The sequence below is a fragment of the Taeniopygia guttata genome, chromosome 9 (assembly GCF_048771995.1).
Source record: "Taeniopygia guttata chromosome 9, bTaeGut7.mat, whole genome shotgun sequence".
Taxonomy (NCBI): Eukaryota; Metazoa; Chordata; class Aves; order Passeriformes; family Estrildidae; genus Taeniopygia; species Taeniopygia guttata.
Window position 1 is genome coordinate 1654651 of NC_133034.1, and position 26478 is coordinate 1681128.

Sequence of the window (26478 nt, forward strand, 5' to 3'; positions counted from 1 at the left end):
GGAGCGGGGCCATGGTGAAGATCGGCGTGCAGCAGCCGCCCGCGGCGCTCAAGCCGGACAAGGAGAAGGAGAAGGAGAAGGCGGCGGGGGGCGATGGGGTGGCGGGAGCCGTGCTGCTGCCCCCGGGCGCCGTGAGTGAAGCGGGGGCGAGGGGCGGCGGGAGCCCAGGGGTGCGGGTGGTGTGCTGCTGCTTCGGACGGGCACCGGCAGGAGTGTCCGGCTTTACCGGCGGCCTCGGGGCTGGGTGGGCGCCCGAAGCTGAGAGGAGCGGGGAGGGGATGGGGCAGGGTAGCGAGCCGCCGTCCCCGGGCGCGGAGTGAACAGCAGTGGCAGCGGAACTCATCCCCTTGGGCGGTCTAGCCTGCGGGAATGTAATTTCGGATTGGGTGGATTTCAAATCTCAAGATCTCTGAAGGCTTTGGGTTGGCATGGGGAAGAGGCAAGAGGAGGAAAACAGATGGTGCTGGAGCAAGATGGGAAGCAAGGGGCTAAGAGCACAGAGCTCCAGATGCTTTGCAGATGGGACTTGACACGGTGATGTGGAGTTGCTCTGCTGGCTTCAGGTGATGGTAGGAGAGGGGAATCAGTACTCATGCCTGCATGATGGGATCCCTTCAGGCACAAGGGGAGCGAAGGTACCAGAGCATCTGTAGCAGATGCAGAACGTGGGCTGGGCAGAGCTGTGTGGATCGCTCCCGGACTGTGTGAGCCGTGGCCAGGCACTGTAGGGCAGTGCCCCTCTCGAGCACGGACAGTGAACCAGGCAGGAGTTGGGTGTTTCTGAAGTCTCTGGTGCTGGAGAGCCCCACTTGCCAGCCCTGCTGCGAGGGTGGACCTGCTGGGTGGATTCCACACTGTGTTGTGTGAGGGCGTCATCCTGAGCTGGGCCTGACCCACGGCATCGCCTCTGCCTTGTTGCAGCACTCCCATTTCAGAGGAGGAGTCCTAAATGGCATTTCTGTATTCCTCACAAATCCCTCGGCTGTGCATGTGGTCTGATCATTTATTGAACCCTAGTCTTTCTCTGACTCAAAAAATAATGTGGGAGCTGTGGTTTCGCTCTGTTCCTGCAGCAGTGCAGAGTGTTCTCCCTGTGTGCCTCACCAAACAAGTGGGAATTGCTCTGGAGAAGTGCTTTGCAGCAGGGGCTTCAGGAGACTGTGCTGTTGTGCAGAGTTCAGAGGGTCACTTAGACCATGATGATCTCTCCCATCACACACGATGTGCTCAGCTCTCGGCTGTGCTGCCAGGGTCTGGCTGTGCTCAGTCTGTCGTGGTTGCATCTGTTAATCTCACACCAAGAATCTCTGCAGAGACCTGGGGGAACGTGGCTGACTGTGACTGCCCGGTGATTTCCTGACTGTATTTCCTAATTACAAACTAAGGTGCTGGTTTTCTTCCTGCCTCTGATGTCCAGCCCTGGAAGCTGACTATCACACTGGACTTCCAGCGCATCCTGCCATTAAACCAGCTTTCCACAGCCAGAAACTCAGTTCTTCTGTTGATCCTACATGAGTTCAGGCAGGATCCATCCATTTCTCGTGAGCACTGTGAGAAAAGTGGTTTAAAAAGAAGTAAAGTAACAGAAGCTTGTTTCTATCATTAGGGCTGCCAGATCCGAGCAACCAAAATTATTCTGATTCAGGTCCTGCTAGATGTATGAAATTGGCTTAGGTAGCAAATAATAAGTTTGGGGTTTTTTATGTTGCCTTGGGCCTTTCTCTGACTCTTGGGAGGCATGGTGGTGTTCTTTTATGCCCACCTCTGTGAGCTACAAAGGAACCTAGAAACACAGATTTAGAAGAAAGACTTCTCACCAATCTCTTGATTCCAGCAGACAGACATTTAAGAACATCAACATAAGACCCATGAAATAAAGGCAGGAGTGGGTTATAGTGAGTCTGTCCAGTGTGAGGATGTCCAGGGAGCAGCATATCCACTGACATCAGGTGGCTGCTTCCTGATGATGTTTTTCAGACTATGACGGTGGATTCTTTGGCGTGCTTGGGCTTAGCTGGACCTTTACCTTTGTAAAACACCCGGCTTGTGGTGCTGGTCTTTCCATAGCCAGGCTTTCTTGCCATACTCCCGCTCCTGCTGCCAATAATTTCTGTCTGTGTGTGTCTTTCTCTAGCTGCCTCACAGCAAAATGGCATTGGTGACATGCAAACAAGATGCTCTGCATTCCTTTTCTCTTTGATCTCATAACTTCAATCCCAGTGATAGGAGCCAGAGCTGGGAAATGATTCAGCGGCAGCTTCTGCAGCCTGGGAATTTTGGCAGGTGCTCAGTGAATGCAAAGATGCAGCAGGCAGGAAGATGCCTGTAATGCTAATGTGTCCTGAAAAGTAGTAGGTGAACAGCAAGCTTGCATGTGCTGAACCTTGTTTCTCCCCTGTACAGCTAGGCTTGAATAGGGAAGAATATGCAGTTTAAACTCCTGTCAGAAAAATCCACGTAATTTTGAGACTGTTGCAAGACTTGAAGATATTATAGAAGAAACAATCTTGTCATTAAGTAGGAACTGTGAGGATGTAGCAGCCTTGAGCAGAAGGCAGCTTGAGGTTATGCAGCCAGCAAAATAATGCATTGTGTTTGTTGGAAAATATTTTTTCAGATGCAAAATAGTATTCAGTAAGTTTTAATTGAACTCCCTATTTGCAGTCCAAAGTGGAAATAAATACATAGGCTGTGTCTTCTTTAACTGCTCTGAGAAATATTCTCCTTGTGATTGTGATGGATGTTGAAATCCACAGGAACCAAATCAAACTGATGGCTGGAGCTCTCTAGTCAAAATGTGGGTTGGGTTTTTTGGGGTTTTTTTTTTTTGATCCCTTGTGCATCCCTCTAATAATGCTCATTATTTGGCAGAGACAGTGCAGGAGCCAGAGGAGAAGGGGTTTTGTGAAAATCTTCTGCCTCCCCTGGTGTAGATGAAAGCACTGGAGGGCAGAGGCACCTCTCAGCCTCGCTCTGTCCAGAGTGGGCTTTGGCCTGGCCGAGGGCTGCATCCAGCACCCGGTGCTGCTGGCTGGGGGCAATGGTGCCTCACAGGCAGCACTGCAGCACAGGCTGCTGGCTGGGGGACAGGGGGGCTTGCATCTGTGTGATCCAGGGGCTGCTTTCACAGGAGCCTGTTGTCCTGCCTCGGGGAAAGGACAGCTCATGCAGTCCTGTTTGTCTCTGGAAGAAGGAGTGTCAAAGGCAGGGCAGTGTTTGCTCAGGTCTGGCTGGTGGGAGAGAAGCAGGACTGGGAGAGCTCTCTCCATATCCACAGGCCTGGTGAGACTGCTGGAAACACCTTGGCAGTGCCTCACAGCCCCGGGGCTGCGAGGGGCTTTCCAGGCTGCACACAATGGTGTCTGCAGGCTGTGACCCATGTTTTGCTCTTGGTTGGTTGCAGTAATACCAGGCTTTGATTTGATGTCTTTCATCCCATCTGCATTCCCAAAGTCTTGACAAGACTCAGTGGTCTTTGGATCACACCCTTCCTGGTTGTATGGAGGAGTTTCCCACAAGGGGCTGCTTGCTGCCTGGCACTGGATCCCTCCAACCCTTCTGTGTCTGGGTGGTCTCTTTGTAGCTGCACCTCAGGACCTCTCTCTGCTGGGTGCCTCAGCTCCTGGCTGACAGCTGAGCTGTCCCAGCTCCTCCTTGTTGCCACAGCTCCCACACCCAGTGTGGTTGCCCTGCTTGGCAGGAATAGCAGGGCAAAGCCTGGAAACCCATGGGGAGCACGTTCCCTGAGGACCCCTCTGATACCCAGGAAGGTCTGTTCCCTGTGACTGCACATCTCCCCAGTGAGGAGCAGGTCTGCTGTGGATGTGGAGCTCTTAGGCAGGCACACAGTGCCTCAGTGCTGGGGCTGGTGCTGTGTCCCTGCTCCCCTGCCTTTCCTGATGCTCAGCTAGCCGTGGTGAGCTGGGAATGCTTTGCATTTGCCCGAGCAAGTCCCAATAGGATCAGTGATTTGTGGTGGCAGCAGGACAGCAATGCCACTCCTGGCTCTCTCAGGCGTTTGGTGCACCTTGAGCAGTGATGCTCCAGAGCTGGGTTCTAGCTCACGGGGCAGGTGGGGCAGCAGTGGCTCTTTGGGCACAGAAAATAGAGTCTCACCAACCTCTGGACGCTGCTGTGCCAGTGCAGCATTGGGTTTTGTGAGCGACTTCTTTGCAGAATGTTGTGAGGTGGGAGACAGATGGCGAGGGAAGGGGATGTGAGGAAGAGTCTTTTAAAAAGAGGCCTTTTCACAAAGCAAGCTGTAAATTCAGAGAGAGGAAGGAAAAGCTTGCTGGCAGCAGTGTGGATTGATTGTGCTCACTGACATGTTTGCAGGCTTGAGGCTCTCGAGCTGTGGGGGTTCTCACCATATTCAGGCTTAGGGAGCTGAATATGGTAGATCCTAATTTTAAGAAGCAGCCTCCTGTACAAGAAGGTTATTCCTGGTCATTGCCCAACCCTCCTATAACCATGTGGGCTGAAATGGTGATTTCTTATTGCGGCCTGTACAGAGTTGTCAGCTCAAAGAGAAGCACTGTCATTTGGTTTTGGTTCTCTGTGGTTTGGGGATGCCTTGGAAGCAGAGGAAAAGGTCTGAATTGGGAGAAAAAAGTCTCTGCAAGAGGCATCTCTGCAGACCCTTGCAGGGTCTGCTCCAGTGAAATACAAGACTTCAGTGTCTTACTGGAGTCTGGACATGAATATTTGATATTCCAGCTGAGCATGACAAAGGATCTGACTAACACTAGCAGAGGGATTAGGACAGAGAATATCTATTCCAAGCAGAAACGTTATAAATGCAACTGAATTTTGAAACATGTAGCTGTCTTTCCCCAAAGAGATGTAGACTGAAGAGCTGGAAACAGAGGAACTGGAAATAGCTGTCCAGAGGTTTGTGTTCTCCCAAAGCTGGGGGAGAGCTGGAGCCAGCCCAGCTTTGCATGGAGGAGCTCTTCACGTGGGAAGAACCTGTTGCATTTACCTGCTTTGGGCACAGCAGTTTTGGTGAGGTTTTTTTTTGGCAAAACACAGAAAACCAAGAAATACCTTTAAAAGGAAGAGTTTCAGAGGGGACAAATGAACCAAAAGTAATTATGGGGCAGAAGCCCAGAAGAAGGGAGCTGCATCCAGCAGAGCACTGCAGCCAGGTCTGGAGAGATGGAGGATGAGGTGTTCCCGTGTGCCGCTCTGCAGTTCCTGATTTTGTGCCACCAAATGTTTGCTCATTACCAGGTTTACAGGAGGTGGAAAAAGCATCTTTACTTGTAGGTGCTTATTTTCTTCCCAAGTGATTTGTGAGAACCTAGGAATGTTTGGGGTATTTTTAATGGCAGTGTTACCATTTGAAGGAGGACAGTGTGAGGGTGCTGGTTATTTTCACTCATCTCTCTGCACTCACTTTTCAGAGTTGTCTTTCTTGGTGCCATGTCCTACCTTTGAAGTCAGTTTGAACAACAAAGAGAAGGGTAAATTTGTCTCCTCTCTCTTGCTGTTATTAAACTAGACACCTTTTCTTTGTGGTGAATTTTCAAGTGTAGGATTGACTGTCAGAGTTTTCCTGTGCTGTTGCTGGGAAAATAGATAATAGCTGTCAGTGTTCCTGAAGGGAGCAGTGACTTCATTTTATGGTGTGACACTGTGCAAATCCTGATTTTCAAAGAAGAAGCAAATGCCGTAACCTGAAGTCTGGTTCCTTGAAGATGATTGAACTTGCCCTCCACGAGATGCTGGACTCTGCCCCTCTGCTTGGAGCAATCAGTGCAGGTTTCTGGCTGGGACTGTCCCTTTTGTCTGCAGAGCCAGCACAAGGCAGGACCTTGGGTGTTCTTGGGCATTGTGGGCATGGCTGTGTCCTTTCTTTCAGCTTTTTGGGAATCAGTCACATCTAGAGGAAGAGTGAGGAGGGACATTGCCATGGCCAGATCAGCAGTGCTTGCTCTTGGTGAGATCCAGAATGGCTGATTTGACCATCTCTGCTTGCCTTGACTGTGCCAGCTCTGAGGTGGGCACACGCCCAAAGGCTCTCCAGGCATGGAGCTTTCTGGGGGAAGCAGTGTGAGAGCCCAGTGGCAGTGTCCAGGTGAGTGCTGGGCCCAGCTGTTGCTTTGCTCTGGGGCTTCATTAGCATCCAAAGGCATCACTAGAGGTGAAAAACTTCAGGTGAAATAGTGTGAAACCTGTTCATGTGTCTTTTCCCTGTCACATTTCCTGCTTTCAGATGTGTTGCCACAGCACCCAATCCTTCACACCTCTTGCAAAATCAGCCTCTATCTTCCTTGGCTTGTGCCCAGGGCCACTTGCATGTGTTGTTGGGTGGGTTTGTTTTACATGGGAGCAGTTGTACAATTGCAGTCTGGGAAAAGGGGAGTGTGTCCCGAGGGACAGCTCAGCACTTTGGTGGTGACCCAGGCTCACGGCTTGCTTCTTGCAAGCCCTGCATGATGGTGGAAGCAGACTGGTTTTGGTAGCAGCTTCTCTTCATCTGGGAGGAGGAGGGCTCAGCTACGCCAAGAGCAAGCTGAAAGCTGTTGCCATTTCCTTACCTCAGTTTTGCAGTATTCTTGAATATTTTTGGCATTTTGAGAGGTCTTTTAAGGAGTCAGGTGTCTGCCCTCGTGCATATGTCTTTATCTATGAGTCAAGGCTCTGTTTAAATTTGCCAACCTCTCAGTTTAAGAGCTTCCCCTATTCCCAGAGCAGCTGCTCTGCTCCGATCCTGCTTGAGCTGCCTTTTGCCTTTCATCGCTCTAGAGAGGTTTTGAGACCCAGTGCCAAAGCTTAACTTTCATTCTTCTCCTGGGGAAGATTCCCATTCTTTTAATGCCACCTCCCACTTCAGGGAGTCTTTTGTAAAAAAGACCCTTAGCAACCCATGGCCTTCACATGGCTGTGCTGGCTCCTTCCCTCTCCCAGGTGAGGTTCAGAGCCTTTCAGCTGCAGTGGTGGAGCTGCTCCGTGCCAGGGACTGAATTTCCCCATCATTGCAGTGAGTGGCCTGGAAATCAGGCTGTGTTTATCAGAATCAGTATTTTGGCAGTCAGGCTGTTAAATGCCCAGGTTGGGATATTTTTTTGCCACTTTGTCACAGCTGTTTATTTTCTCTCTGCCTGCCTCTCTGTTCAACATGATGCTCGGGGGCTTCAGCTGTGAGCGTGGTAAGAACAGTCTTGTTTTTACCAGGGGCTTTGTTGGCTCTGCTAATGCTCCGAATGGTTGTACTCCTGGGAAAAGGAGAGGGAGGCTGGAATCATTCCAGCTGGAAGTTGTTGTGCCTCTGCCAAAAAAACAAAACAAAACAAAAATATGGAAATTAATTCCTCGCTTGTGTGCAAAGAGGGGGGAGTAACAGCCCCTTAGTTCCATCAAGGGATGAAAAAATGAGAAAAGAGGGGGATTTATATCTTTCTTGCCAATGAGGGAGAAGGAAAATATGATCACTGAGTGCTTAGGAGCTCCCACATGCTAGGCTGCATTTTTAACATCCTGCTGTCTTTGTCATATAGCAACAACGCTGGGGGTTTTAATTAGCCAGCGGTTGTTTTTGATATTCCAATTTCCAGCACTGTGAAGTGACTCCTGAGGCAGGTGGCTTTGTTGCGAGTCACATGCTGTGGTGTCACTCAAAGGTGTGATTAGATTCATTTATTGCAACTTTTTTGCCTTCAGCTGTGATAGTCTCTTAATTACCGGCTTGCTTCTGGGTTTTTTTTTTTTGCTTCCAGGCATCTTTGAGTCCAAAAGTCATCAGTTGTGTTCTCTGTGGAAATGCTGTCGGGTGGCCAGTGCAAGCGCTGCTCAAGGACTGTGAGCAGGGACTTTGGTTGCCTTGGAAACTGTGTGCCATATGTATATATATATATATATATAAGTGTGTGCGTGTGTGTGTGTGTTTTCCTCTCTGTCTATGCATGCACGTTTCCTTTTCTGACCTACAGCATTAGAAATTCCCTTCAGCCTGGAAGTACTCTCCTCCCATGTGTGGGTTCCTTGAGAGACCTCTCATTGCCAGTGCAGAGGTTTGACCCCTCTCAGCCAGGGCAGTTGCTCAGGCAGTCTTCCCCCACAGGCTCACCTGGTATTCTCATTTTGCTTCCTCTCCTCTCTCCAAGCATAACTGCTCTTGAGGACAGGACTCATTTTTTGTTCATCTGACACAGGAGCCTTTGGAGTGTTGGGGATGCTTTGATGGATACCAGGATGCCTTTGCTGTGATATTTTATCTCTCTGTTCCTCTCTCTCTTCTTGTCTTCCTTTGTCTGCCTTTTTCAAACTGTGTGTAGTCTCTCACCTCCCTTCTGCAGAGCTTGGCAGGTTCTCCAGTCTGGAGCCTGCTTGCCCACCCAGCTCGCTCTGGCCATCCCTGGGGGCTCTCCACCACCAAGCTGCCTGTGCTGGAATTCCTGACTACAGACATGGTTGTCTTTGGGAGGCAGCTCTGGATTTCTTCACCTTAAAGTTTATCCCACAAACTCTGCAGTGCTTCTCCTGGAGCAGGGAGCAGCAGTGAGGGCCCAGCACCTCGGGTAGTAGGGGTGCTGCTAGTGGTGTGGATGGATGGGGCCTTTGCTTCACACGGAGAAAGGGCAGGCTCTTGGTACAGCCATGGGGGTCCCTTTCCCAGAGGGAACACCCAAAGCTGAGGCATCACATCAGAGGAGAGCTCAGTCCCTCCTGCTTACGCCTCCTGTAAGTGGCAGCACTGCAGCTCTCCAGCAATCAGCTGTGGGGCTTTGCCATTGGAGTCAGTGCAGGTGCCACTATTGCAAGTCCTTGTGTTTTGTAAAGCAGTTACTGATTTTGCTGTGAATATGGGACTTGATGTGCTGGAAGTAGCGACCTTGATCTGATATTTTTTCTTTCCCCATAGTCCATATTGGCCTTTGGCTACCAGAAATGAGTGAATGGCAAGGTAAGTTAGATTGTTCTCATCAGGGTTTCTTCAGTTTGGAGGCTGCGTCCTTTGAGGAAGCCATGGCAGTGTCTGCAGCTATGTCAGTGCATCAGGCACTGAGAGCTCAGGTTGCTGCTCCCTTGAACAGTGTCCCAGAGAGCGATGACATATTTTAGATGGCACTGCTCTCCAAACTGCATCCCTTTGCATTGCATTTCTCTCCTCACTTGTCAGTCACCAAAATCACATCTACTATTTTTAGTCACCCCACGCTTCTTTTCCTGTTGGGGGTGTATATTTAGACACTTGCCAATCTTTGTCCTCAGTTTGTCAGGGCCTGCTACACCTAAAATTAAAGATTTCAAACCCGTGTGTTTCAGAAATGCAGGAAGCAGGGTTTGTGGAGGACTCATCTGTTTCTAAAGCTGCAGAAGCAGAAAAGGGCCATGAGCTGAGCCCATCTCTGCTGAGGCAATGTGCGACTTGGGAAGGGATCGAGGTGTGACATGACGCTTCTAATTTTCTCACTTCTGTCATCTGCAGCAAGACATGGGTGATGAAGGAGCAATAATGTCACATTTCTATTTTTATAACCTTCTCCTGTATTAATGAGGAATTACAAAGGCACTGTCTCACCAGGTATGGTTCTTGTGAGCAGCTCCTCCAGTGCTGTGTCCAAAGGCTCACTGCTGTGAAGTTGGGGGGTTGGCTCAGCCACAGGTGCCTGGGAGGATTCCCTGCTCTGATTCACTGTGGCCTTTAACTTGATTTCCAAATCTTGGACCAGACATTGTGCCCAGCCAGGTTTCTGTCCCCCATCCCCTTGTAGGAGAGCTGTTCATAACGATTTAGAACCACACAGGGATAACAGGACACCAGCCATTTTCATCATGTCCTCAGCAAGACATGAAGTTTCAAAGAAAATCCACAAAGAGTGAATTAGGGCTTTTCCCCACCCCTTGGGCTACTTTCAAGCCTCCTGTACCCCATGGTCTATATCATGTCTCCATCCTTTCCCATCTGGGTATTTGCTGCCTGTACTCTGCTCCTGTGGTGGCCCCATGAGCTGGCAGGGCACTGAGTCATAGTGAAGAGCCTGTTTAATCCGAGGAGAGGAAATCCTTTTTATATTCCAATATCCTGTCTGCTGTGGGTGCTGGGCTGAATGCCTGACAGCAATCAGAGTCAGCATGTCTGGGAGCTCAGGCTTCTGTGTGGAGCTGCCTCTGAAGCGGAATGAAGGATTAGCAGGACAATGCCAGGCAAAAAACCAAGATGTGCAGGTGCTTTTTGTGACAGGTGGGTGCTTTTTCACCCGTTGTCCAGGCAGGGGAAGAGCAGCTGTGGCTTCCCCTTGGGTTGCAGAGCATACTGAACTCTACCCACTGCCTTTTCTGAAATGGTCACCTGGAAAGGGAGCTGGCCCAGCCCTTTCTCTAGGGTCAGCAAAGTGGCACTGCCAAGAAAAATGGAGCAAAGAAGGGATCACTGCATGGAGAGGCAGTGGGATGCTCTGCAGAGCTGGGGGTGTGTCTGTGTATCCTCCACACATGCACATCTGTAGTGCCTGGACCATGGACATGCTGCTCTTCTGCCACTGCTGTTGCTTTTCCTTCCGTTCTTTCATGGAGAAACATGCTCAGCCCAGGGAGGGGAGGAAGGGCCTTATGTTCATTTTTGTGTAAAATATATCTGACTCTTGGAATATTGTGTTTAAAACAATGAAAAGAGGAAAGCCCACTTACTCAGCTGAAATACCTGTCCCTGCCTCTGCCCAGGAATGGTTTTGACCCCAACCTTTCCCATTCCCCTTGGCCAAAAAAAAACCCCAATCTTGATCAAGGCAGAAAATTAATAGTATGCCTTGTTGCAAGCCGTGTGTCTGGTTAATGAATTCTCTGGAATACTGTTAAATATCTGGTGAATGTACAATGGTTTTATCTGTTAATATTTTTGATTTTTGTCCTTTGGAAATGCACACATTGAGGGCATGAACTGCTCTTGAGGAAAACCCTGCTCCCCTTGCTGGAGAACTAGGTGTTCCTAGGCAAGCAGAGATGGAAATCAGCTGTGATGATTTTCTGGTTTTTAGAGTACTCTGTTTGTAAACAATACTGCAGGGAGTGGGGGTCCTGTGGGAAAGGAGGTGTGTAGTGTCACGAGCAGGGCAGCAGCCTGTGCAACAAGCTCCTTGGATTTTTCCAGGCTGGTGCAGGTGGGTTATCCTGGGTGAAGCTGTTAGAGCAGGCTGTGCACTGCTCCATCCGTGGGCTCTCAGTGCTGGGGATGCCTCCAGCCCCAAGCCGAGGTGCAGACTGACATAGCTGCTTTTAAATTGTCATTTATTCACAGTGATAAAGGCTGGTGGCCTTTCCATCTGCTGGGCTGGGGGATGGAGACACACATTTTTAGTCAGGTCCAGGTGACTTTTATGCAGTATTTTGCAGTACTGTGTCAGCTGTTCCCCTTGGCCTGGCTAGCTCCATTTTTAGCCTCACTGCCTAAATTGCTGCTCCATCAGAATGGTTGCTGTTGATTTTTTTCTTTTCTTTTCTCCCTCAGAATTTGGGGGTTTGTTTAATAACTTCTTCCAGAGAAAAGCCCTGCTTTGCTTCTCCCACCTTCTCCCACATTGCAGAGCTCTGGCATTTTTCCTGAATCCAGGAATGTTTTGTAGGGAGCAGAACCTGTCTTTGGCAGTGAGAGGTGGGATGTGTCACGGTGTCTTTGGTCATGCAAAGAAGACAGAGCTGTCCTAGCAAGTAGCAAACCACTTATTCCCCCTCTCTACCATTCTTCAAACACAGCTTTTCTCTTAGTGGGAGTATTTTTTTTGCCCTCTGAGTTGCTGTGTCCTCATGAAGCCTCTCTCCAAGCCCTCCCTGGAGTCAGTGCTGGCAGCCCACCGCAGGAGCAGCAGTGCACTAACCACCACAGCAACCTGGCATCCTTTGGGTATGGTTCATTTGCAGAGCATTAAACATTTTCTCAGCCTTGCTTCAGTGTCAGGAGATCTCCTTTCTCTTCACCCCCACTGTCTGCACTCTTTCTGTGATGACAAGTGTCTGGGGAAAGCTGTTTTTGTGAAACACTTGACATCCAGCATGACTTTCTTGTCCTAGCGGTTCATGTCAGAGAGCATTTAAACTTCCTCTAGTAATATGATTTTTTGTTTCTTTTCTTCTGTTCTTTGTGCCCTTGACAGAGTTGCTGCCCATTGTCTGCAGGAGGAGAGGAAAAATGTGATATTTTTCAGCTTGCTCATCCCTTTATTTACTGGAGGAGCAGCAGCAAACTGATTGCAGTGATCCTCAGTGCAGGGAGCTGGAAGTGAACTGAGGTGCTGTGGGTCTTTCAGCAGCTGGGATGAAGGAGAAATAAATGTAGATTAATTTCTCCTGGAGGTGTGCTGGAATTGTAGCTCCCCCAAAGCAATTTGGTCTTGTCAGTTATCAGGCTGAATGTGGCTAGGAATAAAAAAGTCTGGAGGTGTCCCCGCTGGCTGGGAGTAGAGCAGGTGGGAGAGGGGCTGCAGGCTCCTGGCTCTGCCCCTGTTCCTGCGTCTCAGTGGAGCTCAGGTGCAGGGCAGGAGCAGAGAATCCCCAGCTGGCAGGGTCCCCACGGGGGCCTCAGTGGTGCTGGGGTGTCCCAGTCTGGTACAGGAATGATGCCTCCAAGCCTGGCACTGATCTGCTGCTCTTACAAGGGCTGCTCCATGGTAGACAAAGGGGAAAGAGGTGTTTGCTGCCAGCTGGGCTGGGCAGAGCTGGTCTGATGCCACCAGAGGGTGGCAGGGGTGCAGGGTCCTGTCCTGTTGGGGCTGCAGCACTGGCAGCACCCTGTGGGCCTGGGCTGCGTTGTTCTGGAGAAACACCTCTTCCTTTAAGAAGTGAGGAACCTTAGAAGTGAGAGGCTGATGTTTGCTTTTCAGTCTGTTGCTCCTGTTCGTAGCAGCCTCCAAGAGGCTGTGGAGAGTGTCTGTAGTCAAACACATCAGATCACAAACTGCACAGAGGGAGTTAATCTGCAAGAGCTGTCCCTGGTGCCTCTCTCCCCTGCCTGCTCAGCTGAGGGCAGCTTTCAGCTCTTCTGTGTGGAAACTGGGGCATCTCTGAACACCAGCTTCTTTCATCTGCTTCTGAAAAGCCTTACATCATTCTGCTTAACATTTGAAGGGTTATTTTGGTAATAAAAACAAGAGCATCATAGGCTGGGATGAGCTGTCTGCAGGACATAACCCTGCCTTTGCACTGCCCTCTGTTTTCAGGGCTGTGACAAGGTGAGCTGGCTACTGTCTGTATAGATTGGGCAGCACTCTGAAGAGGACAGGTCTGGGGTTTTTTGATGCTCTGTCCATTTTCCTGGGAGCTGTGCTGCAATGAGCTTGAAAATGAAGTTGAGATCAGCATTTCTGTTTGTGTCAGCTCACCCCAGCAGGGCCAGGAGGTACCAGTAACTCTCATCACAAAAATTTCCAATGAGAAATTCTGCCATGAGTGGCAGCATTTCAATTAAAAAAATTGAATATAAATACATAGGTTCTGTTACATTCAGTAGCCAGGAACTAAGAGTTCCTGATTTTATTTTTTTATTTTTGGTCAGCCTTTACCTCCCACCAAAACAAAGCTTGTCTTTGTTCTGAACAGTTGGTGGGAAGCTGATGATAAATAAGTCTGTGTATGTTCACACAAACACACACATTTCTTTTCAATATATATAAATATGTAAGTATATAATGTGTATAGTTTATATACATATATGGGGTATATATATATATATAGTTTATATACATCTTTGGGGTAAGGGAGGCAAAATGCACAAGTGTTTTACTGTTGCCAGGTGTGAAGTAGCTTTGCAGGGCGGTGCCTGCCCTGTTCATTGCACAACAGCTTCTTTGGAGGGGACAGCTGGTTGCTGGTACCCCACATCACCCTTGGAGGGGACAGCTGGTTGCTGGTACCCCAGATCACCCTTGGAGGGGACAGCAGGTTACTGGTGCCCTGGAGCACCCTTGGAGGGGACAGCAGGTTACTGGTGCCCCAGAGCACCCTTGGAGGGGACAGCAGGTTACTGGTGCCCCGGAGCACCCTTGGAGGGGACAGCAGGTTACTGGTGCCCTGGAGCACCCTTGGAGGGGACAGCTGGTTGCTGGTGCCCTGGAGCACCCTTGGATGGAGCAGCAGGTTACTGGTGCCCCAGAGCACCCTTGGAGGGGACAGCAGGTTACTGGTGCCCCAGAGCACCCTTGGATGGAGCAGCAGGTTACTGGTGCCCCAGATCACCCTTGGAGGGGACAGCAGGTTGCTGGTGCCCCAGAGCACCCTTGGAGGGGACAGCAGGTGCTGGGCCCCGCTGCAGCAGCTGATGTCCATGTTCTGTCCCCAGGAGGAGCCGGTCCCCGCAGCGCAGGGCCGCCGCTCGTCGCTCAGCGGGGTGTGCTACCTGACCATGGGCCTGCTCGTGCTGCTGCTGGGGCTGGTCTTTGCATCCATGTACGTCTACAGATACTTCTTCATCACCCAGGTAGGAGTGACTTGGGAAGCTCTTCTGGCTCCAGCAGCCCGAGCAGCCAGACCATCTTTGAGAGAGGTGCTGCTGGTTTTTGTTGCCCTGCCCTGTGCTGCCTCAGCAGCCAGGTTGCTGGGCACTGCCGATGAGGCATTTCTTAAATGGCGGGCTCACGCTGACCTCCATTCCCAATGCCTGGAAGGGCCTTCCAGAAACCCTCCCCTTCTCTTATGGCTTTGTTTTGCTTTTCAACTGCATAAAAATATCCTGCCAGTTGGACTTTTTAAACCCCACATCACTGCTGTCTGGGGTACAGCAGCCTGAAAGCATGGCTTGTGATGGAAGAGCAAGCCTGGAGAGAACAGGGGAGTACAGGCAAGGGAACAGCTTTTTGCAGTAGGTTTTGTAGGCTCTAGCACAGAAAAGCTCTGTAGGTATGACAAAAATAGGTGCTGCTATTAATAAAGCAAGCAAAGAAGTAAGAACTAAGTGGGAGATGATGTAGAAAGTGAGCCCTCAACCTCCATTAAATTCAGCACCTTTTCTTCCGAATAGTCTTAGCAAAGCCTGGCCTGGCCTGGCCAAAGCACTGGGCTAGAAGCACTGTAGAGGGTCAGAACACAGGGAATGAGACAGGGCAGAGCTGCTTTTTGAGGAGGAAACTGCTGAGCTCTGGCTTGCTGAGTGTTTAGCCAAGAAACCCCAGAGCACTGATTTGCACTGGAGCCCTCGTTGTGCTGTGTTGTTTTGTGGAGTGGCTATTAGTGAATGAGCTCTCCCAGAACTGCTGCTGCCTTCATCTCTGCAGACAGCACTTATCCACTCAGCAGAAGAGTCTTTTTATATACTCCTTTTTGCCATAAATTTCCTTGCTGTCAAATTAATTTGCAGTCTTTGTTTCAAGAAATCATCAGTGCTTTATTACCCGTTCTCATTTACACCTGACCTGGAAACGCTGTGACAGCCCCAGGGCTGCTCCCCGCTCACACACAGCGCTGTCCCAGGTGAGTACCTGTCCCTGGGCTTTTGGTGGAGGCCCTTCCCTAGGAGAAGTGACCCTGGCCTAAAGGGAGGCCCTGGCCGTGACACCTCCCAGGTTACTCGGAGAACAGCAGCTCCTGTTTTGGCTGTGAGGTGAATCCACTTTGTTTTGCTGCATTTACCTCTCCAAGCTACAAGGGCCTCTAGAAATGATTCTCTGCTCAGCCCAAGCTTATATGCCTCCTAGAAAATATACAGTTTTTTCTATGCCTCCTGTAGAAAAATGCAGTTACTGGAAGCCATGGCTTTGGAGGAATGTGAACAGCCTGGTGAAGAAATATAAGAGCTTGGAGGCAGCCAGTTTGCCTTTCTGAATTACTCCCCATGAAAGCTGGAAGGGAATTCTTTATTCCCTTTGGACCTGGCTAGCATAAAGTGAGATGTGGTCATTTCACAAGGGTAGTTTGCACTAGGTTCACCAAGAATGTTTTCTGGTAAAAAGCTTGATCTCAAAATACCTTTGAGCATCTAATGGGTGTTTACCCAGCAGGGGTACACTCCTGCCCATGTTTGCTGTAGCATGGGGGGTTGTGTTGTAGCCCTGCCTGGATCTGTCCCCACAGCTGCCCCGTGAGAGCGTGTTCCACTGCGGTGTCCTGTACGAAGACTCGCTGTACTCGCCCTTCAAAGGGCAGCTGGAGCTGCACGAAGATGTCAAGATCTACATTGAAGAGAACTACGAGCAAATCAATGTCCCAGTGCCCCAGTTTGGAGGGAGTGACCCTGCAGACATCATCCATGATTTCCAGCGAGTAAGGAGCTCCTGGGGCAGTGGGGGCAGGCATGGGGCTGAGCTGGGTGCAGCAGCTCATGGCCTGGCGCTGCCACTGTTGTCACATCATCTATTCCTGAGCTGTCCTCCTGCCCAAGGCCCTCTCTGGGTCTTTCCAACCTGCTCTGTTTCCTTGGCAGGGAGGTTTGTTTAACGCAGTGTCCTGTCTTCCCTGAATTCCCTCTTCTCAGCCTTTTCACAGTCATTGCAGAGGGTTCAGTTGTGTCATTCCTGTGCTTGGCATGCAGGGTCTGACAGCATATCATGACATAACTCTGGACAAGTGCTACGTCATCGAGCTCAACACCACCATCGTGATGCCTCCTCGCAACCTGTGGGAGCTGCTGGTCAACGTGAAGGTACAGCTGCAGCCCTGCTTCTTCTGCATGCTTTCCTTGAGCTGGCTCCTGGGTGCCAGCTGGCAGCTCCTGGGAAATCAAAACTGCTGTGTCTGGGGAAGTGAGCCTTGGCCCTGAGTCTCCGTGTAGAGAGAAGGCTTCAGCAGGTTTAGCTGAAGTACTGGTTGTGCAGACAGCACAGTAACACTGGCATGATGATCAGCCTGACCAGGGAGGCAGAGAAGCAGCAGGTTCCTTCCCTCTGGTGTTTACTGGTTGTAGGAATCAAGAGAAAAAAGAAAAAAATTCTTCCTTTCCCCCTCCTGTGTTTTGCACTGTGGTTTGCCAATTGCAGAGCTCTCAGTGTCCCTTGGGGAGGAACAGGCCTTCAACACTCACCTTTTTGGGAGGAACCTTTTTTGCTGCCCTTCGTTCTGGGCTGCAGCATCAGGCTTGGGTTCATGCAGTTATGCTCACAGCCAGCATTAACTGGGTTTAGTACCAGCAATTTTGTTCAGTTCAGAAGCCTGTGCTACTGAAGGCAGCTGTCTTAAAATAGAATACTATTTAATCTTCACAGCAGGAAAAAAGCACAGGATTTTTCAGACTGCAAAAGGTACATACCTGTCTCAGTCTTCTGCAGGTAAATCAAGGCACTGAACTTGGGTCTTTTATCACTCCTGTGGGGGTCTGTTCAAAAGAAAGGGGGGGAAAAAAAGACAATCTAATTCTTACTTTTTCTTAAATTCTCTTGCCTGGCTTCCTGCTATGTGCAGTATGGTGAACTTTGCAGTGTGAGCTCAGAGGCAAACAGTTATGCCTGGAGAGAGCCTGATCTCCAGTCCCTGTCAGACTCCCAGTTTATTTACTTGCAGTTCCTCACAATTTCATGCACTGTGACTGTCTGGCAAATGTGCTGGGAACCCTGCTGGGATACAACACACATTTACTTACAACTCACTCCAGACCTGTCACAGCTTCTGACCCTGGCAGGTGACCAGTCCCTGGGGCAGAGGGAAACGGAAAAGGCAGGATTGCACAAGCTGAGAGGAAACAATTGAGAGGTCAGGAATACTGGGCACATCCTAGAACAACAGATATAAACTCATTGTGAGTGAAAATGTTGTATTATCATTGAATTTAAAAAGGGGATAACAATACAATTATAGTGCTCTTACGTGTTTGAAGAGCCCAAAGCAAGTATGAGTTTAAATAACCTCCTGATTATTGAGATGGTTCAGTAGTGTCCAATCTGTCTCTGGAGGCTTTGACCTGTACCTTAGAGACACTGTTTTAAAGTGGTTAGCTTGGGTTTGGGCTCAGAAAAAGTTTGTCACCATGAGAACAGTGGAGCCGTGGAACAGGGTGCCCAGGAAGGTTGTGCTGCCTCCTTGAAATTCTTGGAGGTTTTCAAGACCAGATGGGATAAAGTCCTGAGGTCCCTCCCCAGCTGAATTAGCTGTGATCCTATGGGCCTGTGATCTTCATGGCCACATTTGGGAGGGGTGGCCTTGCTGGTCAGGCAGAAAGCTCTAGTTTATTCCTGATGCAGGAAGGATCTTTATAACCTTATGACTTGCCCTGCTGCTCAAAAGTGCTGCCTTTTGGATCCTGGGTGAGCTTTGTTGGTCCTTGGACTTGGAGACTCTTGCCTTCTCTGCATCTCTGAATGCAGTCAAGTCCCTAATGAATGAGATTAATTCCCAGCAGAAGGTTTAGTTTTGGACCTGTTCAGTGACTGCAGTCCTGTTTCTAGAATCAGATCACAGTCCAGCAATTAACACCAGTGGTTTGCTCCAGCAGACTGGGGCAGCACAGGGAGTTGGGGAAGCTCCTTTGCTCTTTCCTCCTGGCCAGCCTGGTGCCAGGGTGCCCTTTGCAGAGTGGCTGCCACATGCCCTGTGCCTGCTTCTTTCAGGCTTTATTCTGCACAGGTGTGACAGTTCCATGACCAGGGCTGCATCAGTGTCTGACATAAAAGGATGGAGGGATGGTCCCCCATGCAGCAGCAGGAGACTGGAAGTGACCCAGATAAATGATGGATGATCCACATCTCTTGCAGAACACAAGCTGCTCAGAGCTTTAGCTTGCTATAAGTTCTTGTCAGAAACTTGAAGGTCCTTGTTGCACAGTTCTGCCGTGGAGGAGTGGTGATTCCCCCTTCACCTGCCACAGCTATTTCAGTCTGAGACAGTGAGGAAACTGGCTTGTGTGCTCATATCTGTCTCTCTCAGCCCTCTTTTCAGGCCAAGGGTGTGGCACATCCTGAGCCCCAGCCCTGGCTGTCACTGTGACAGCCCCTGCCAGGAACTGCACGTATCTCACGGCCCCCCTGCCTTCTCCCCCTGAGAATCAATAATGGAATTTCTTGCAGAACTGTAGTGTTAGTGCAGTGCAAACTGGCACTAATTGTCTAATCCTGCAGTGTTAGAGGACAGCCTTATTGATCTACCTGGCTATGCCAGCCCAGCAGCACTGCACTGAGTTAAGGTAGTGTGTTTCCAGGTATGGCTCTGTGGAGATAACCTGTCCTGGGAAACAGAAGAGGTGATACCTGAAATGGTGCTGCTATTGCTTGCTTTTCTCCTTGGTTATTGCCTTGGTTTGAAAAGCCAGGTGTCTGCTAAGGAAGGCAGGAGCCTCTCTTGAAATGGAAAATGTAAATCCTCTCCCTCTGAATTATTAAAATTTTGAAATTAAGGGGCTCTCAGGCAAAGATATGGGAATGGCAATAACAGTTCTTTACTAGGGAAATTAAAAATACAAATGCAATAGTACAACAAAAACAACAGTCACAGAGTGAGAGCAGGCCCTGTCCCCCTGTGTGTCAGGGAGGTGGCAGCAGCCCCATCCCAGGGTGGCTCAGCCCTCCTGCAGTGCCAGCTGTGCTTCTGCTGGAGCAGGATCCTGCACAAGGGGATGTTGGAATTTTCTCAGCCATGCAGGGACACTCAGTGGCCATGAACAGCAGAGATCTCCTGGAGGGAGGATTGACTGTGGGAGAGATAAAGAAAAAACTGCCCAATGAACAGCAGATAATGCCCCAGCTCTGGCAGATGGCAAATGGAATACACACCCAGCTACACCTTTCAACCTGAGACAGTTATGCTTTTACCTTGGCCCCAGGGTCTGACAGTTCTTTTACTCCTTTGACTCTTCTTAAGGAAAAGGACCAGAGGTGATTCTTCGCTTCATGACCTAGTCAGCATCTACTCCCAAGTGCCCCCTGTCCTAGGCTGCACTTGTTACACAGCTGTTTGTTGCTACAGTGGTGTCCAAACGTGAAAGATGCCCTGAGCACCTGGGAATGAGCTTGCAGAGAGACTCTTGCAGAGAGCTTTCTGCCATGACACCTCACTCATCACCCTGGCCTTCATAGTGGCCTCTACCCCAACAGCAGGGCTGTCATGCCCCAGACGTTCCTGGGCCAAGGAAGGTGTGTGGAGAGCTCAGTTCTTCTCTGAATGTGGTGCCCGTGGCCCACATCTAGTCCTCATTCCTGTGGCACTAAGGGCAGGACATCATTGTGGCTCTGCTGAATGGACCAGGGAGGAGAAGGGAATGTTGGAATCTGAGCTGGGCTGGTGGTTTTGGGTTTTGTCTTTTGAAATAAATGTAGAGTGCACATTTCAGTGGAGTTCCTGGAATTTTGGTTAAGCTTTTATTTCTCTCCAGATGGCTTTGTTGTACTCTCAGAGTTACAGTTTTGGGCATGCTGCTCTAAAATTTGGGTCAGTTTATAACAGGGTTGATCCTACACTGACTTCACACGTTATGGCAACATTCCATTTTTGGTTCTAATCTGTTTTGTGTGCACTGTGCTAGTACCAAGGGACAGTTTCTTGCAAGGACAAGGACACATGTTAACTGGCCTCAGCAGCAGATGAATTTTCCATTTGGTTGTCCGTGGTGCTCTGCGTGAAACAGATGCATTCAGGGAGGAGATCATGGCGGTGTTTGTGCCTTACTTCAGTGGAAACTCTGTCATTTCAGAAAGGGACATACCTGCCTCAGACGTACATAATCCAGGAGGAGATGATCGCCACGGAGCACGTCAGTGACATGGAGCAGCTGGGCTCCTTCATCTACCGCCTGTGCAGCGGCAAGGAGACGTACCGGCTGCGGCGGCGCGGCGCCCGCCGGCGTGAGAGCCTGCCCTGCTCCTTACAGAGCCCCAAAACCCTGCCCTGCTCCTCACCCAGCCCCAAAACCCTGCCCTGCTCCTCACCCAGCCCCAAAACCCTGCCCTGCTCCTTACAGAGCCCCAAAACCCTGCCCTGCTCCTTACAGAGCCCCAAACCCTGCCCTGCTCCTCACCCAGCCCCAAAACCCTGCCCTGCTCCTCACCCAGCCCCAAAACCCTGTCCTGCTCCTCACCCAGCCCCAAACCCTGCCCTGCTCCTCACCCAGCCCTACAGCCCTGCCCTGCTCCTCACCCAGCCCAAAACCCTGCCCTGCTCCTCACCCAGCCCTACAGCTCTGCCCTGCTCCTCACCCAGCCCTACAGCCCTGCCCTGCTCCTCACCCAGCCCCAAAACCCTGCCCTGCTGCCCACCCAGCCCCTGCCCTGCTCCTCACCCAGCCCTACAGCCCTGCTCTGCTCCTCACCCAGCCCCAAAACCCTGCCCTGCTGCCCACCCAGCCCCTGCCCTGCTCCTCACCCAGCCCTACAGCCCTGCCCTGCTCCTCACCCAGCCCTACAGCCCTGCTCTGCTCCTCACCCAGCCCCAAAACCCTGCCCTGCTGCCCACCCAGCCCCTGCCCTGCTCCTCACCCAGCCCTACAGCCCTGCCCTGCTCCTCACCCAGCCCCAAAACCCTGCCCTGCTGCCCACCCAGCCCCTGCCCTGCTCCTCACCCAGCCCTACAGCCCTGCCCTGCTCCTCACCCAGCCCTACAGCCCTGCCCTGCTCCTCACCCAGCCCCAAAACCCTGCCCTGCTCCTCACCCAGCCCCAAAACCCTGCCCTGCTCCTCACCCAGCCCCAAAACCCTGCCCTGCTCCCCACCCAGCCCCAAAACCGTACCCTGCCCCTCAACCAGCCCCACAGCCCTGCTCTGCTCCTCACCCAACCCAAAACCCTGCCCTGCTCCCCACCCAGCCCCAAAACCGTGCCCTGCCCCTCAACCAGCCCCACAGCCCTGCTCTGCTCCTCACCCAACCCAAAACCCTGCCCTGCTCCTCACCCAGCCCCAAAACCCTGCCCTGCTCCTCACCCTGCCCAAAACCCTGCCCTGCTCCTCACCCTGCCCAAAACCCTGCCCTGCTCCTCACCCAGCCCCACAGCCCTGCCCTGCTCCTCACCCAGCCCAAAACCCTGCCCTGCTCCTCACCCAGCCCCAAAACCCTGCCCTGCTCCTCACCCAGCCCTACAGCCCTGCCCTGCTCCCCACCCAGCCCCAAAACCCTGCCCTGCTCCTCACCCAGCCCCACAGCCCTGCTCTGCTCCTCACCCCACATCACAGTCCTACCCATGCTCCTCATCCCACATCACAGCCCTGCTCTGCTCCTCACCCAGCAGCACAGTCCTGCCCCATCCCCACCCCACATCAGTCCTGCCCCATCCTCACCCCACATCAGTCCTGCCCCATGCTCCTCATCCCACATCACAGCCCTGCACCTTGCTCCTCACCCCACAGCCCCGCTGTAGCTGGTACAGCCATGCTGGCCTCTTCATGGTCAGTGTGGGGTTTCCTTCTGGGGGTTTGCCTTGAGGTGTTTCCCATCCAGTTAATCTAAACCCAACTGCAGGATGCTGCTGCAAATGGGTGTTGACTGATGTGTTTGTGTCATCCGTCAGCCTGATACAAATCCTGCAAAAATGATTGCAGGAGCCAGCAATTCATTTACACGTGGGCTCCTGGGGCTGAACTAATAGCAGTGCTGTTGGGAACTGTTTGGAAAATTTCCCTAATGAAGGCACCCGATTCAGTGGCAGCTATTCAGAGCAGATTAGATCTGCAAATTGCCTTTAATTAATTAAGTTCATAATAGTATGGGAAGTGTTGTGAAGAGGGAACATTGAACTGTGTAAAAATGATTTCATGGAAATTAGCAGTATGTACCTTATATTGAAATGGTAACATTGCTGCAATATACTCTTTAATAGCAGTATTTGTATTAATTTGCATTTAAGGTATGCTTAAAGGCTCACCTGGAATGTGGCCCTGCAGTCAGTGGGGTTTGGATCGCTGGGGAGGCTGCAGGGTGCAGAGGTCCCCACGGCTGTAGCTGATGGTGCTTTCCCAGTGGGAGCTGCACTGACGTGGAGGAGCTGCTGGCACACATTGGTGGTTGTTCCCTGGAGCCCTGGCAGATCCTGCTTGTCCTGGGGCACCAGGGGTTTGCTGTAAGGGGGGAGGAGCTGCCAGCAGAGCTGCCCAGAGCTGAGGACCTGTGTTTGGGGGGCATGGGGAAGTGTTACCCAGGGGGAGCATTACCCCAGGCGGGGCTGCAGCAGGATCAGGCACGCAGGGATACAGACAGTTGTTTTAAACACTTCTTGGCTTCATCCAGGGCTGTGCTCTGCACCAGCCTGTGACTTCTGCTGGTTTCTTGAGGCTTTCTGGTGCTTGAGATAACACTGGGATGCTGCCAGCTGAAACCAGCTATTGCCAGGTGACTCCTTCAGCCCATAGCAGTTCTTACTGCAGGACTATATCCTAGAGGAGATTGTTAATTCTTCCAAAGTCTAGATAATGCTGCTTTCCATATGGGCTGTGTTGTCCCCCCATTTCAGTGTTCAGAAGTTGCATCTCATCTGCTTTCCTTCCCCTCCTTGCTTTGGTTCTTGCAGATTATCATTTGTTGATTCAGCTCTCTTCTCTCTTTAAATCACTTCTAGGTATCAGTCGACGTGAGGCTGGAAACTGTCATCGCATTCGTCACTTTGAAAACACTTTTGTGGTCGAAACTGTTATCTGCCAAAAGTCATGAAGCCACTCTCCAGATGTAACCTTCCTTGGCTTTGCTTGCACACACATGCTCTCAGCCCTCTCTTTAGACATGGTAATCTGGCTACTTTTTATACTCCCCCCAGCTTGTGCAGCTCTAACCTCTGGGGTCCTTTGTGGCCCTTTCTTCCCTGCTACCTACCCAAGACATTGGCTGGGCTTAAACTTACACAGTGCTCAAAGATATTGGGGGGTGGATGCAGCTTCTTCCACACTCCAGTATGGAAATCTCTTCTGAGAGCAGGTTTGGTTAGAAGGGTTGGCTGAGAAATAGGAATGCTGGAAATAAGTGCTCTTTTCCTGGCTGAGCAATTTCAGGCTGGGATATTGCTCTGAGGCTGCTGTGGCACTGGGACAGAGGGTGTATGCACAAGAGGAGGATTTCCATTTCAGGGCTGATATAATGACCTAAACCAGGTGCACTTAGGAAAGGAATAGTTGTGAGGCTACAGACAGGACAGTTTGAGAACTCAACAGAGGGAAGGTGGTGTCAGCAGCAGAGCTTGTAGTTACTGGCAAGTGAAGAAGCAGGTTTTTCAAATCTTTTAACAGTGTATATTCTTGTGTAACTCCTCCAGTGAAAGCTGTTTTGATAGTAGTCACTGTAATCCAGCTGTGTATCACATTATCTGCAGGCACCAGTGGAGTACAGATACTGATATAAGGCAAGATTCAGCTGATCAATGTACTGCAGAGAAATTGTTTGAACAAAACTGCATTTCTATTGATCATCAGACGGAAGAATTGCAGAGTAATTAAATATTCTTCCCTCCGTTCCATAAATGTAGTTAAAACTAATTAGGTTCTTGAAATGCAGGCAGTTTTTTGGCTTGAAAGAATGGGGTGAGTTTCAACTTGGCACATTCTTGTTAATTGGTTTCCAGCAAATCTGGACCTGTTCACCATCTGTTGAAATGAGCTTGTTGTTTTGGAAGAGGAAGGATAAAGTAAATGCAAGTACAATCATTAACTCAGCAGAACCAAAATGCAAAGTTAATGTATTTTAAATTTCTGAGTGTTAATTTTATGAGTTAATTATGTGAAAACAAAACAGGATCTCAGGATGGTCATGTAATGCAATAGGAATTAGTATGTCATTAGAGGCTGAGTATTTATTATTTATATAAACATAGCTATAAATATTAATTTCTGTCAAATAGAGGAGGACACTTCCGTTTCATTCTGCTTTAAGCTTGATGAAAAATGAAGAATTATGTGCACTTCTTGCATATTGGTGTGGAAAGTTTCCCACTGCCAGATGGGTATTTACTTTTCTAGCATTGTGTTTTCTAGGCAATAACTTGCTGCTAGCCCCAGCCTTTAATTGCCAAGAGGATGACAAGAAGTGGGTCAGAGAATTGGTTCACTTAATGGAAATAACTGGTAAATTTAAGCCCTGTGTTTCTCTTCCTTTCTAGAAGCCTGAGCCTGCACTCAGGTGAGCATACAGGCCTCTTCCCTCCCCTCTGGTTGTGCATGATGTAACTGGCCATTGGATATGCTAACTGTGCAGTCCTGCAGCTGTGAGGACAAACCTCAGTTCTCTGGGGTCAGCTCCTGTGGTCACTGTTCCGTAGGATGAGAATGCAGTTGTAGAAAGAAAACATAAGATGCTTTGTATATTTTGTCTGGTGGGAATCTTACTTCTTAGGAAAAATCCATGGGATAATAAAGTCTTTTACCTCTGATGTGTGGAGTGTGTGTTTGTCTGGAATGGGAAGCACATGCCCTCCACAAAGCTGATGGGAGGCAGCAGCTCTGGGTCCAGCCCGGTGGGATGGAGGAGGTGGGCAGTGGGAGGGTGCAGCAGTGGGGAGGCCCTTCCCAGGGAGATGGGAGAGCTGTGGGGCTGTGGCTGACCCGCTGCAGCCCGTGCCTGCAGGATCTGCAGTGTGGGGAAGTCACCCAGCTCGTGTCTCTGAAGCAGACAGGTACCTCTGCTGCTTGGGTGGCTTGTGGGCACTGGATCTTTGTGCTTTTCCAGCAGTCTGATTTGTACAAGGAATGTGTCCAACACAACCTAAGCTCGCAGTTGCCTTTGGCTGGCTCTGCAGGGCTGGCCTTGGGCGGTTTTCCTTTCCTCACTACACGCAGAAATGAGGGTCCCTTAGTGCCCTCCCAGGCTTTCTCCCCGTTTTATCCTTCTGCTAGGAAAGTGTCTGAATATTTTTCCTTAACTTGACTGTTCCTCTTTCCACAGTTAGTCTCTGGTCAGTCAGGGAGGAAATTCATGTTTCACTCATTACAGTCATTTTTGCTGCATTTTGCATTTAACTCTTTAGTGTATGGGTGCTCTTTCCATCCTGGGGTTCTGAGGGGAGCTGCATCTTAACAGTAACTATGTTTGCCAAAGACTCTTCTCCCAGGCTGGCCCAGCTGGCTCTGCCTGTCTGCCTTCTTCTTCCATCAGCTCTGGGCTGAGGAAGCAGCTCTGCACCACTCTGTGGGAAACCTGAACCTTTCAGACATGCCTCTTGAAGGCTGAAATGCTGATACTAAGAATGTGATAGATGCATTCCAGTAAATCCAGTTAGCAGCGAGTCAGCCAACGGAGACTTGTCCACTACAAAGAAAACCAGCTTGTGTTATGAAACTGTGTTTTCCAAATTTCCCTCATGGTTCAGATTTTCATTTTCTGAGGTTGCATTTGTTGCCCCTTGCTCTTAAGAGAACTTAAAACAAATCAGTTCTACTTCCTAATCTTGCTCACACTCTGGCAGAAGGCTGCTTTATTTGATTGAACAGTGGCACGTATAAAAGCTTGGCAATAAAACCTAATGTAGGAAGACTGGCAGAGATGCAGCTGAGACCCTAAAATATGTGTCACTGTGATAATGGCTGGCATCTGATATAATTCGCTTTCTAATACTTGCATATTGCAGCATGGCTCAGGCAGTTGTTTAGCTCTGCCAGACAGTGCACAATAAGTCAAAGTTGGTCTAGCTCTAGGAGCATCTACCTCCAAGCTCTGTTCTTT

General features: G+C 50.2%; 1 protein-coding gene across 1 annotated transcript; it reads left to right on the forward strand.

Moving 5' to 3' along the window:
• Window positions 1–25189, forward strand: ITM2C (integral membrane protein 2C). Its single transcript, XM_004174305.6, has 6 exons — window positions 1–131; window positions 14276–14413; window positions 16003–16191; window positions 16460–16570; window positions 20543–20693; window positions 23393–25189. Exons 1-6 carry the CDS (start codon window positions 12–14, stop codon window positions 23482–23484), a joined length of 801 nt encoding a protein of 266 aa, XP_004174353.4. The 5' UTR covers window positions 1–11; the 3' UTR covers window positions 23485–25189.
• The last annotated feature ends 1289 nt before the right edge of the window (window positions 25190–26478 follow it).

What these genes read in the sequence shown, in the direction of transcription:
- ITM2C (XM_004174305.6), top strand. Translation starts at nt 12, where the DNA reads ATGGTGAAGATCGGCGTGCAGCAGCCGCCCGCGGCGCTCAAGCCGGAC. An exon ending in TCATCCATGATTTCCAGCGA is followed by an intron (nt 16,192 to 16,459) that starts GTAAGGAGCTCC and finishes CTTGGCATGCAG; the next exon opens with GGTCTGACAGCATATCATGA. An exon ending in GCGGCGCGGCGCCCGCCGGC is followed by an intron (nt 20,694 to 23,392) that starts GTGAGAGCCTGC and finishes AATCACTTCTAG; the next exon opens with GTATCAGTCGACGTGAGGCT.